Source organism: Bombus terrestris, chromosome 12, assembly GCF_910591885.1.
Source record: "Bombus terrestris chromosome 12, iyBomTerr1.2, whole genome shotgun sequence".
In the NCBI taxonomy this organism is placed as follows: Eukaryota; Metazoa; Arthropoda; class Insecta; order Hymenoptera; family Apidae; genus Bombus; species Bombus terrestris.
The window spans coordinates 8,569,115-8,581,911 of NC_063280.1; the positions used below are offsets into that span (position 1 = coordinate 8,569,115).

Below are 12,797 nucleotides of genomic sequence, written 5' to 3' on the forward strand. Positions count from 1 at the left end.
CACCGTGGCGTCACAAGAGAAACCGTGGCTGGTGATATATGACCAACGTGGCAGTCAAATTATTAATATACACTGAATTATTTAATATACTCTGTTTTTTTAATAATATCATGTATATATCATTAAACATGAGTTCATAGTCGAAGAACTTCATGTATTATTTAGAGTAATAATATTCGACAGGGTTAACATAAACTATTATACTGTATGTAACTGTGAATTACTATTTGATAAATATATTACAATATGAATCGTAATTGTTGAACTGTTTGTGTTTTGATACAAACTAACTAACCTTGTACAATTGCAAACTCTGACATTTCTAACTCTGACAAATAACATGATGTCGAAGCTGTTATATAATTTATAAATATGCTTATTCTCTAATATTAGAATTTGGAACACTTTTGTGAGGTTTTAATGAAATGGTGGATGTACAATGCATCAAAATGATATTATAATGAAAAAAAAGAAAAGAAGTTATATACTTCTGTGACTTAGATTTTTACGATTCAATGAAATTATACTAATTATATATGAAAAATATAATTTGTCTTTTATGATCATTATAATTGAGATACGTATTACATCAATAATTTGATAGAAGTGTTTATAATATAATGCTTAATATTTTATCTCAAAAACGAATGAAGATTAAACAAAATTATAATAAATTCTGATCAACTAAATTCGTCCCTTAAAATAATATTAAACTAATTAATATTTATCGATTTCATATTAGTATAATATAAACTAAAACAAACTTTTTTAATTCTATTTAATGATTTCGTACGTAATACGTAAAACAGTGAAACAGTAATTAACCTTTAACTGAACGTAATATGAAAATGAAATTTCACTGTGATATAATTATAATTCAATAAATCTTTGATTTAAGAAATATTTTATCGTCGATAGCGCAAGAAACGCGACATCCGGCCTCAAAAACTATTATAGTTACTTCCTCCTAGTTGAGAGCTGAAACCTCTGTTTGGAGAATATCCAGGCCTGAAGTTATTACCCAAACCTAACAATATAAATCTTTAATTAATATTTGCTTAATATAACAAAATTGTAAAAATTTAGTAAGGATGAGAATGTTAAAGAATAGATAATAATAAAAAAGCAATTAGGAAGTACCTCCGCAGAAATTTCCAATACCACCCAGAGACATTCCACTTGAACCACCAGTTGAATTTAGGAATAATTCAATATACCTATGAGACATATGGCTTTTGTCCTATAACAACATTATGACAGAAAATAATTAGTATCTAAAATAATTAATTGGAAATCACAATGTCAATTATATTTATTCAAATAACCTTAGACATGGCTTTAACAGCTTCCTCATGAGTTGCAAACTCTACATCTGCTTCTCCAGAAGGACGTCCACCATTTTCAAGAATAATTCGAACATTTACCGGTTCGATAGGTCTGAAGAACTACAATTATACCACCAAATTTCATTATAAAAATATTAACTTAATAAAATGTTCTACATTTATTTCATTCAATTATAAACTTACATCAGCTATATCTTGTTCGGTAGCTTTAAATGGTAATCCACGCATGTGTATACTATGAATACCGGAATTACCACCCCATGTATCACCACTGCCTCTGAAGTTCCCACCTTTCATGTCCAAACCACCTCTCATACCCATGCTTCCTCCGCGTGAATCGAAGTTATTACCACTTCCCCATGGACCACCATCAAAGTCTAAAACATATTAAACAATAATAAGAGAAAAATGATGTAATAAGTGACATTTTACTTTTTAAATAACTAACGAATTCGTGTAGTACCTCTATTTCTAGAACCTCTGCTATTATTGCTAAAACGATTCATCCCTCCGAAACGAGAGCCTCGGTCATAGGGTGCTGGTCTCTGATTGAAACCACCCATTGGCCCACCTCGCATTTTCGGTCCAATGCTAGCACGTACTTCGGACAAACTGCTTCGGAAGATTTCGATGTATCTGTTAAGATTAATATTAATTATTATTATTCTCGTTTAAATATTATTGCCGTTCATATAGTCGGCTGCCTTCTCAAATATGAGAAAATTTAATGCAAAAATATCAATGAGCATAAAATTTTAATTTTAGAGCGCACTTTTAAACGAAAACGGATATAAATAGATAAGATAAATAGGAAATATGAATATTGAAAATAACCTTTCGCGTAACGGAACTAAACAATTATTGTTCCAATATAAAAAATTGGGAGATTAAATGAAAACAAAAATAAAATAAAAAGAAAAACGACGTGATTCGAAGGAAAAATCCATACTGAGAATTTTGTAATGGATTAACTGTTCATACTACACCTCCGCATATTTATTAAACCTGTGTGTAGATACCCTCCCTCGATGACATTGCATTCTGATGTATCTTATGTCACCCTAGCCATTGAGATGCTGATGATCCTCAGGTATATGACAATTACAATTGCACTTTATGCAACTCAGGAGAGAAAGAGAAAGAGAGAGTGGAAGAGAGATAGGGTAAACAATATAAGTATCGGGAAGCGATACAACTAAAAGAAAGTACTCCGAATTTAAATATTTAATTTAAAAAAAATAGAAAAAAAGCTAAAATAATTGAAGTTAGCATATCTTATCGTATGACAATGATAATAAAATATTTCCGTGCAATTAACGAGCTGTATGTATCAACTATAAATAGTGATGTTACAAAAGAAAAACTGTGCAAAGCCTTTGAGTTCAAATTATTACATTGTTTCGCATAAAACGTACAATTGTGCAATTGTCAAACAGGTGTGCCAAATTAGATCGATGATTACTACCTCCGTAGCGCCCACCCATCCTGGGTTAGCCCTACCCACCTCCCATGGGATTTGGTGACGATGTAAGGGGGTACCTCCCGCCCGGCACCCACCCATAGGTTTCAGTTGGGCCAACAGTACTTTCGCTTACGTACCACTAACTTTCTTTTATTCGTGTTTAGAAAGAGAAGCAGTTTCTTTATACAATTAATTTCTATAATAGCGTATGAATAGAATAATACAAATGCAAAATTAGTAAATACGTTTTAATAATATAATTCATTCCAGATTATTTGCAGTAATAAATAAATTATTTTATATAATAGTTTTCTGTTTGTAAAATAAAATATTAAAGAAACTGCATCTATATAAAAACTCGCTCCCGCTATTTACTAACAAAATTTATATACCTACATGTACTACGATCATAAAATGATATTGAAAAGTCATAAGTATACCCAAACCCAGCTAGCGTCAGTGCCCCACCTGTGTCCTATCTTTTCCTTGTGTTTCTGCAGAGCGCGCTCCGCAACATCTTTGTTAACAAATTGAACGTAAGCCTCCCCAGTACTGCGGCCCGTGTAGTCTGTCGGTAGTGAAATCCCGTTCGGCAATATCTCCAACCCTGACCCACACATAATCAAACATCGACATTGTAACGTAACACCCATTATTAATTATAGTATCGTCAGTTTATTTAAAACCCTTATAAAGAAGCAAGATTTAAAATATCCTTTGCACATTATGTGCAAAACGTCTCGCTCCAGAAATATACATTTTTTCTCAATTAAGTCAAAACAGAAGAAAATGTTAACTATGCCGAAGTTAAGAATTAAGTTCTATATACAAAACATAAAAATATAAATAAAATAAATATAAGGATATTTTTATACAATTATATAAAACACACATGGAAATTATAATAAATGTTCCTTTTCCAAGTCTATAAAGGATTATAAAGCATAGGGACTTTACTTCCTTAAATCTTAACTAAGGCCATCTGATGATTATAGAAACACAGAGACACTGCTTGGGACGGACATAAAACGAATTTTATATGTAAAACTAGTGAAATGCTGGACACTTTTATTGTAATATGTGTATTATTTTGCCAGATACTTTTATTCCCATATTTATTCTTTAATTTAATTCTAGGATATATGTCTCTTGTATATTAATTTGCAACACTTATGTCCATTCTTTTAAATTATGAAGAGATAAAAAGCTGTGCTGTTTATATACTTCATATGTATCATAACCATCAAAAGCATTTAGTCCCTGTGATTCAAGATTTCTATTTGATTAACAAAAATCAAATGATAGGGAAATAATTTTATTATAAAAAATAAAAGAAAAAACAAAACACATTGATAGCCAATAAGGTGTAAGTGAATTTCTAATAATATACAATATAAAAAAATGAATAAAGATACAGGTTTGAATGTATGATATAAAATACCTGAGAAGAACTGAGCAATTTCTTCTTTGGAACAGCCAAATGGTAGACCACGTAGTCTCACGCAACCATCATCCATGGCATTCTCTAGGTTCATACCGCTTCTCTTGACTACCCACTCCATTTCACCTCTTTTTGCTTTAAAGACTATAATGAAAGACATATTTTATTATATATCTTTTAAATATTTTTATTTTTATATGTTTTATAACAAACCTTCTATATAACGATGACCCATGTGATCCCTATCTCTTTTACAAGCTTTCTCAATATCTTCAAGTGTGTCCATTTCTACATAAGCCTCTCCACTTGGACGGCCTTCTCTTGACATTGTCATATGTACACCATTTTTACCATTTGTAATAGAACAATCACTAAAGAATTTCATGATTTCATCAACAGTAGTAGACCATGGAAGTCCACGTAGTTTAACAACATAGCCTTCATCATCATGGTCTCCACTTCCATTCGACATGATTGTAGTCTAAAATAAACTATGTTATAATTTGTATAAATATATCCTGATGTTTTTCTATATATTATAAAATATTAAATCAAAAACAATATAAATGCACAGCATGATTATTTTATAATTATTATTTATTTTTAAAGTACAATATACTATAAGAAATAGTTGTATATTATTTCCTCCTTTTTACTTTTTTTATTGTTTAAATTTTCGCTGTATTTAAAAGATATTGCATCATTTATGCAATAGTAAATTTATGAGAACAGTCATTAAAGAATTTGAAGGTCAATAATATCCAACAAAATAATAAAATAATGTAAAAATATAGCATTTTGTAACTTGTTATTGAGATTCCAATAATAAATAAATAAATAAATATATACATATATACATCAAAAAATGCAACATTGCAATATAGTCGGAAGAAAAGTTTGAAAAAAAGATATTTCTTTACCGAAGAATTGTTCGTATCGGTAATATACTAGTCTTTGTTTTATGCTACCAAAATATATTCATTTCATATATTGTAAATATTATTAATCGTACTTACGGTTTCTTAGTGTTGATCTACAAGTTAGAAGGAATCACGAATTAAGTTTAATTGACAGCAAACGCTTATCCAACGCCACGCTCTGTGAAACTATCTGCAAAATGGCGTTTATCCTAACGAAACTAATGGCTGGTTTATAAACATAAATGTACTACATTGTAACATTATGGTATATAAAATCCCTGGTTTATTTAGAATTTATTTAAGTTTTATAAAAATTAAAGTAACATGTACTTCAACTAAAAATATTTTATTAATATGCGAAAATAGAAATTATAAAAGATTAAAGTTATTACTTTACGAATACATTTGTCATACGAAACGAATATATTTCATCAACTTAAATAAAAAATTGCAATTATATTATAATTAAAATATAGTATATTCTTTTCAAATATAACGAAATGTATTAATATTACAAAAATTTAGATGATTAGAAATACTGTTGTGAATCTGCTACACAATTTTTTACGTTAACTTTAAATAAAATCCATTTTGGAAAGACAAGATCGAAGAAGAACATGATTGAAGCAGGATAGAATTGTTGAGAAAGTGAATAATTCACTGGTTCGTAGCATGGGTAGAAATCTAAAGAAAAGTACACAAGTAGAAGTTCATAAAATTTAAAATTCGCGCCAGTAATATTGGAGAAGACTTGCGGTCATATTTGAAATGCATTAAGGCGAATACGCAGTACTAATAAGTCCTCCATGTTAGCGTTCCTAAATTCATTTAACTTTGACAATCTATATTTTTTACCTGCTATATCGATCGTGCTACACATAGTAAAATATTTGGACTATAGTTACTTAAATAGTATATCGATATAATTTGCGATTTTCGCAGAGGCTAAGACATTTTAAACGTCGAAATGATATAAATCATAAAGTAACAGGAAAAATTAGAAACTGTGTGTCTGCGATCACGTCTGTATAGAGGTCGTGACCGAATCTAAAGAAGTAGAATCCCGTTCAACAGTGGAAGGATTGAAGTCGAGGTGATCGCAGAAAAGGTAGTTGACAAAACGTCTATCGTGCTGTCGCGGGAGAGAGTGTATGGTGCATGTTAAGAAGGATCGTTCGCAGCTTAAATCTCATAATATTGTAGAATATTGCAAAAATCAACGACACGTGCAGCCGTGTAGCAGTAAATTGAATTTCACCGACAGGTCATCCAGGAGTGCACAATGAGCTTCCTATTGTAAGTTTTTTTTCCGTTTCCAATGAAAATCGACTTTTACTCTACTATAGCGCTTTTACCTTTTTAATATCGCAACATTAAATTTCCGATGCATTCAAAAAAGTAAGCTTACCGAACACTCAATGTTTTCCTGTTAATCGATCGCCTGATATCACACCAATGTTATTTGCAAGTGACAAATGACAGCAAAGAAGGAATCGATGATTTGTTACCATAGACCGATCGGAGTGAGGGCAGATATTGACAGAAACTGGTCAACCAGTTTCGTAAATATTACCTTCTCGGCTAATTTAGGTAACCGACCCGATGTACTCTTGAATTCAAGTACATCGCGATCGACCAATCTGTGGATATCTAAAAATAGCACGATGCCATAATTTCTTTGAAAAATTCTCCGTTTTCACACGATCTTCAGCCCTCTCGTTTAGCTAATGCTTTCACTCGTGCTCTGTTGCACGCGCGCATATTCGTCACACGTCAAATTAATCGCCACGGGACATATCTTATCGCAGCGGATTGCACCGTGGAAGTAGAATTCTTTTAAACGCTCTTGATGCGATATCGGGCAAGTTCTTAGTTGCAATTGTGGCCGATCGATTTGTCATATCCGCCCTAAACATCATTTTGGTCACTCTTTAAATTTATGCGTTTCCTGTATTTGTATTTCGAATGATACATACGATGAACTGATGTTTGTTTTTGTCTTTAATCGAATTGCGAATATGATTTATAATAAAATGCTTCAATCTGTAAACAATTGAACATATAAACAAAAATGTAAAAGATAAAGGTACAAATAGAAATTTTCTAATTCTGATTACGTTTTTTACTAATATAGAAATTAATACAAATGTCTAAAAGTGAACTATTATTGAAATATAACATTGTATTTTTATAAATACAACAATTATTGAAATATATTTGTATGGTTTTTTAAGTGGAAGCAGGTCTTCGAAAACCTTTAAACCAAAGAAGAATATCCCTGAGGGAACTCATCAATATGATTTGATGAAGCATGCAGCAGCCACTCTAGGCTCTGGAAATTTGAGACTTGCAGTTATGCTCCCAGAAGGTGAAGATTTAAATGAATGGGTTGCAGTAAATAGTATGTATTACAAGCATATTATTGTATATTTCAACTTATAATAATTAACAAATTACAACTAACTTTTTTATATTGTTTCAGCTGTTGATTTTTTCAACCAAATCAATATGTTATATGGCACTATTACAGAGTTCTGTACAGAAGAAAGTTGTCCCATTATGTCTGCAGGACCTAAATACGAATACCATTGGGCTGATGGGCATACTGTGAAAAAGCCAATTAAATGTTCTGCACCAAAGTACATTGATTATTTAATGACTTGGGTGCAGGACCAATTAGATGATGAAACCCTATTTCCTTCAAAAATCGGTCAGTCACATTATCTTGTTGGATAAGATAATTTCGTATTTGATATACTGATAAAATTATAATCTCTTAGGAGTCCCTTTTCCAAAAAATTTCTTGTCCATTGCCAAGACAATATTGAAAAGATTATTCAGAGTGTATGCACATATTTATCATCAACACTTCAGCGAAGTGGTTCAACTTGGTGAAGAAGCACATTTAAATACTTCATTCAAACATTTTATCTTTTTTGTTCAGGTAAAGTACTTAAAACTAAATGAACCTTCAACAAATATAGATAAGCTCCATTATGATCTTTTATTACTTTCGTTTGTTGTAGGAATTTAACTTGATAGAAAGAAGAGAACTGGCGCCATTGCAAGAATTAATAGAGAAGTTAACAGCGAAGGACGCCCGATGAACGATTTTAATCGTCAACCGAAAACTCCTCCAAAGACTCTCACCCGTGCTATCTTTTTAATCAAACGTGTAATTGTGCATGTTATTTAACTAATCCAATTCATTGCTAACGCGATCATCGCCTCGAAGCAGGAGTCACTGGTATTGTACTACATAACATATTTTATTCATTTACAAAAACGAGTGACTGATTTACGCATTTTAATAACGAAGACGAATCTCGATAAAAACAGAGTTCTGTCTATTTGGGAGATCGATAAAATTACAGAGTAAAGATCGATAGGGTGAGGATTATTAACGTAGACTTTTGTAAAATAGTTATACATTCGATACAATTTGTCCGTTTTATTTTACATCTTGAAAGAAGGAAAAAATTTTTGTTTCTTAAGTAGTCGAGATGTTTTGTGGTGAATTGTAATTTATTACGCGTAACGAATTTTTATACTTGGAACAAAGATTAGCGTAAGAGACGAAAAAAATAATTCATATCGACTATATAAAGTGGATTACATTTTTAAAAAAACGTTAGAAACAACGATTACACTTGGTCTTACGTTTCTTATTCTCATTGTTTGTTATTATCTTTCATACTATTGCACATTATGCTGTTTTATCGTAAAAGTTCGAGAAATATCGTAACTTTTATAAATAGAAACGATACTACGCGTAATGTCTGAAAATAAGAATGCTCTCGATAGCATTTCTATATCTTTTTTTTAAATTTGCGACAACTTTATGAAAACGTTGCGCCTTTGATTATCGACATGAATTGGTACAACCTGATATTGAACATTTTATATCATTGCTAAACTATACATTGTTAGTACATAACATTATTAAGTTAATATTACGCTATTTACATTAAACTTCATACTATGTAATTAGTTTAGACGATTATTATCATCGTGTCAAGCGCTTGCAATAGAAATTATTTATAGCGTTAGGGATTTTATACGCACCATATCTTTTATTCTTTATACGAGTGAATTTTTGAGTCTGTTCTCTTTTAGAAAGCATGTTATATTATATTTAAGCCGTTTGCGTCGCATTACTGGGAAAGTTCTTTTTGCATTTCAGCTTTTTTCATTTTTGGTATTTTATGTAAAAATGATTGCTTCTTGTACGTTATAAAAACATTTGTACATGAATATACCAAAAATTAATAATTTCATTTCTAGGTATAACATAGATTCGATTCAAAACATGTTTTCTAAAGAAGTTAGAATTAATTCGATGGATACAGGGTATCCCAGGAGAAACGCAAAGGGCAAACATTTTCGTATAAATAATACTAAATATGTGATGTGCATAGTCACAGTATACACAATCACACATGATTTATTTCGCTATTAAGAAATGAATTTTGATATATAGAAATGTCAAATAGAACGTATATTCGTTTATAGCGCGTTCAGCTACGCACGATAGTTTTCTCGCTTATAGCAGAGATGAGATGTTAATATATATACATATATATTAATGTAAATGCTTGCTGTTTTCACGCGCGGTGAGACTGCACCCGTTGCATTCGAATATTTAAATGGATGCATTGTATTCGCTTGTAACTAGAAAATACTCCTCAGATAGTTTCTGTTCATACACTGTGCCCTTTGCTGTGATGATCGGACTTTTGCATTTCTGTGTAACGAGCTACATTTACGTATGGCGGGGTAAAATTTTAACTAAATTTTCGTACTGCTATTGATGTAAGTGGCTATCGTTTGAACGGAGTAATATAGGAGGATAAGAAGTTATTGCTTATACGATCATGAGACATACGTTTGCTTTCAATGGACCAGGCTATTTTGTGATAAGTAACGCATAAAGTGAATACTGAATCAGAAGAGATACAAGGAGATGTAGTGGCTGTACCTTTCTTTGATATCTTTCATTTAAGATCTTGATAAGAAAAGTCCAGAAAGATTCGTTTAGTATTATATCTAGTATAAAAATTACAATACAATCTTGTTTATTATGATTCATGGTTTACATATACAATGACTATTTTATATGCAAATTGTGAGTTAGGTGTTGTTATGTGAGTCTAAAGATTCCTTGTCATTTAATATACCAAAAAGATTAATTCAAGTCATTCAAATCATTTAAAAAAATCATTTCTTTTTTAATAATTAAATGTTAATCAGAAGGGACAAGGACAGGTAATGAAGATGAGAAAAAGTGAAGTTGACGAACTTGTTTTCTGAAAAGTTCGTACGTTTCCAAGTTTCTAATATTGCTCGATTTGTTGTCAAATTACTATCGCAATTCTCCTTGTATATCTTATCAGTTTACTGACTATACATGAAAAACTTATCTCAAAACAGTCTAATATTATGATGCAGCGAGCGAAAACATTGTAATTAATGGAATTCGAAATCGCGACATAGATTACAAGTTGTTAGCATTCAAAGCGAATAAAAGGAACAAAATGTTATTTTTTTATATTAAGGAAAAATGGTCTGCTATTATTTAACAGGCACTGATTAGAGTTTTTGCTTATCTTTCTCGCGTTGGCGTATAAACAATTGAAACATTATATGAGGTTGCTCGATGTGATATCACTTTTCATGTAAATCACGAGGATCAATGAGAAATTTCGCGAGGTCCAGGATTAATATAAATGTATTTTATTATAAACGATATAAACAAATTAGCTTTCGTAATAACCTAAATATATATCGATAGAGGAAGGAAAGGATGAACGAGAGGAAATAACTAATAGAAATGGAATAGAATGGAACAAGTTTCAAGGGAGAACGATTACGAGATAGGCTTTCTTCCGCGATGGTCTACAGGCGTGTTTCTCAATGTAAAATGAATATAAGTAACAGTAAAAGTAACAATAATAATGGCTCGTATCGACGATAATATTGTATTCAGTACTTAAGAAGACCGGAAGAATTGTACCTTATAGAATGAAAAAAAAAACTTTTCTCGCAGCAAACAAGCACGATTTCGTCTCTCTCTCTCTCTCTCTCTCTCTTTCTCTCTCTTTTTCTCTCTCTTTCTTTCTTAGTCACATATTTAGGTTAGAGGGGCGAGATCGTTTGAATATATTATCGTTGTCAGTTAGAAATTATTTTACACACAAGTAACGCTGTTACTAATTACAATTACTCTTATTATTATTTTTATTATTAGTAGTATTATCGATATGATTATTATATACGATACTGACGCTTCTATGGCTATTTATATAATAATTTACACGATTAAATGTCGTTAGATCGTCGTTGAACGATAGCCTGTAACAAAACGCACTTGAGTCACCTCTCTTTGTTTCTTTTGACTGAAAATATACGCGAACCCGGCATGTTACATTTTTCGACTGACTTGTTACTTGAAAAGATAAGCGATATTTTTTTTATATATATATATATAGATATATATATAGATATGATTTCTCTTTAAGCTTGTGCTGTTCTCTTTACTTTTTCTTCTTTTCTTTTTATCTTTCTTGTCTAGAATCTTTTTGAGGATCGTTTCCTTGGCATCGCTGGAAGCTCTTTCATATGATCACCAATTGAAGAAACGTCTAATTGTTTCAAGATTTTGAATGAAAAAGTAAAGTAAATGCAAGGAAATAAAATAAGAAAATAGAAAAGCGAAGAGTGCGTGTAATGAGAGAATAACAGATATTTTAAGGATTCAGCTAGGTTCTTAGATGTCGAAATTTCTATTTTATGAAAGTATCGGTTTTTTTAGGCAGACAGGAACTACTGGCGCAACTTAAAAATTCAATAATTTGTTAATGATAATTGATTTTGTTTGTGTATCTGAAAGAAAAGAATCATATTATTTCAACGATTGATTTTTATTAAGTTTATAAGAGCATTAATTCGGATATTAACTGTAAGACAAATTTTGTCATTATGATTGATAGTTGAATAAAAATTGTTTGTTCCTTCAAAACTAAGTGCGAAGAGCTTTCAGGAATACCGATTGTTTATTCGTTTTTTTAACGACGCTAGTGATATATCTGTGCAATGTAAATAATATTTTTTTCAAATAAACGAAAGCTCACGCGTAACCGTAAACATAAGACCGTTATTTCTTACGAAAACCTTTATTTCATTTTCTCTTCCTATTATTTCGAAATTGAAGTTGCCACATCTCACCTTTCACTTTTGCTTTTAATTTACCAAGTTACTGAATATTTTCCATAAGGAGACTCGATACTGGTGCAGAAACATATGTATAAATTACATTATTTTTAATTCTAAGAAACAAGATGAATTGTCATATTTTAATCTTAATAAACAAGATTTGATAAATTTTATAATCGAGATTACAAATATTTTTGAAATATTTTCAGAACTTTAATTAAACGTCCTAATTTACTTTTAGATAGCTCCCTAATACGTGACTGAATTTGCGAAATCTTGGCGCGCGGTTTTCACGCTCAGATGGCCTAGCGAAACAGAAAGTTTCGCATTTAATGAAACGCTTGGTTGTTCCTTCGAACACTGGAATTACAATCCTCTAGAATTTTCCAGGCGTGTGTCAAGCGTAAATCTCGAAA

At 31.0% G+C, this 12,797-nt stretch overlaps 2 protein-coding genes across 5 annotated transcripts; one reads left to right on the forward strand and one right to left on the reverse strand.

The window, feature by feature from the left end:
• Window positions 1-203: 203 nt before the first annotated feature.
• On the reverse strand, window positions 204-5,379 carry LOC100644574 (heterogeneous nuclear ribonucleoprotein H). Of its 2 annotated transcripts, none has more exons than XM_012314976.3 (9): window positions 5,266-5,379; window positions 4,463-4,730; window positions 4,250-4,393; window positions 3,277-3,415; window positions 1,810-1,982; window positions 1,530-1,723; window positions 1,326-1,445; window positions 1,141-1,240; window positions 204-1,027 (listed from the first exon to the last, which is right to left on the reverse strand). In XM_012314976.3, the coding sequence occupies exons 2-9, from the start codon at window positions 4,719-4,721 to the stop codon at window positions 942-944; spliced, it is 1,215 nt and encodes a 404-aa protein (XP_012170366.1). In that variant the 5' UTR covers window positions 4,722-4,730; window positions 5,266-5,379; the 3' UTR covers window positions 204-941. The 2 variants fall into 2 exon arrangements, with proteins under 2 accessions (XP_012170366.1, XP_012170365.1); XM_012314975.3 differs by having other exon boundaries at window positions 4,463-4,740; window positions 5,266-5,378.
• Window positions 5,380-6,061: 682 nt separating this feature from the next.
• Window positions 6,062-12,317, forward strand: LOC100644818 (MOB kinase activator-like 1). Of its 3 annotated transcripts, XM_048411048.1 has the most exons (6): window positions 6,062-6,277; window positions 6,373-6,465; window positions 7,404-7,570; window positions 7,652-7,879; window positions 7,950-8,113; window positions 8,196-12,317. In XM_048411048.1, the coding sequence occupies exons 2-6, from the start codon at window positions 6,452-6,454 to the stop codon at window positions 8,274-8,276; spliced, it is 654 nt and encodes a 217-aa protein (XP_048267005.1). In that variant the 5' UTR covers window positions 6,062-6,277; window positions 6,373-6,451; the 3' UTR covers window positions 8,277-12,317. The 3 variants fall into 3 exon arrangements, with proteins under 3 accessions (XP_048267005.1, XP_003399793.1, XP_048267006.1); XM_003399745.4 differs by having other exon boundaries at window positions 6,062-6,465; XM_048411049.1 differs by lacking the exons at window positions 6,062-6,277; window positions 6,373-6,465 and adding an exon at window positions 6,878-7,255.
• The last annotated feature ends 480 nt before the right edge of the window (window positions 12,318-12,797 follow it).

What these genes read in the sequence shown, in the direction of transcription:
- LOC100644574 (XM_012314976.3), bottom strand. Translation starts at nt 4,721, where the DNA reads ATGTCGAATGGAAGTGGAGACCATGATGATGAAGGCTATGTTGTTAAA. An exon ending in AAGGAAAAGATAGGACACAG is followed by an intron (nt 1,983 to 3,276) that starts GTGGGGCACTGA and finishes TAATCTTAACAG; the next exon opens with ATACATCGAAATCTTCCGAA. An exon ending in CAGAGGTTCTAGAAATAGAG is followed by an intron (nt 1,724 to 1,809) that starts GTACTACACGAA and finishes AATATGTTTTAG; the next exon opens with ACTTTGATGGTGGTCCATGG.
- LOC100644818 (XM_003399745.4), top strand. An exon ending in TGAATGGGTTGCAGTAAATA is followed by an intron (nt 7,571 to 7,651) that starts GTATGTATTACA and finishes ATATTGTTTCAG; the next exon opens with CTGTTGATTTTTTCAACCAA. An exon ending in CCTATTTCCTTCAAAAATCG is followed by an intron (nt 7,880 to 7,949) that starts GTCAGTCACATT and finishes ATAATCTCTTAG; the next exon opens with GAGTCCCTTTTCCAAAAAAT.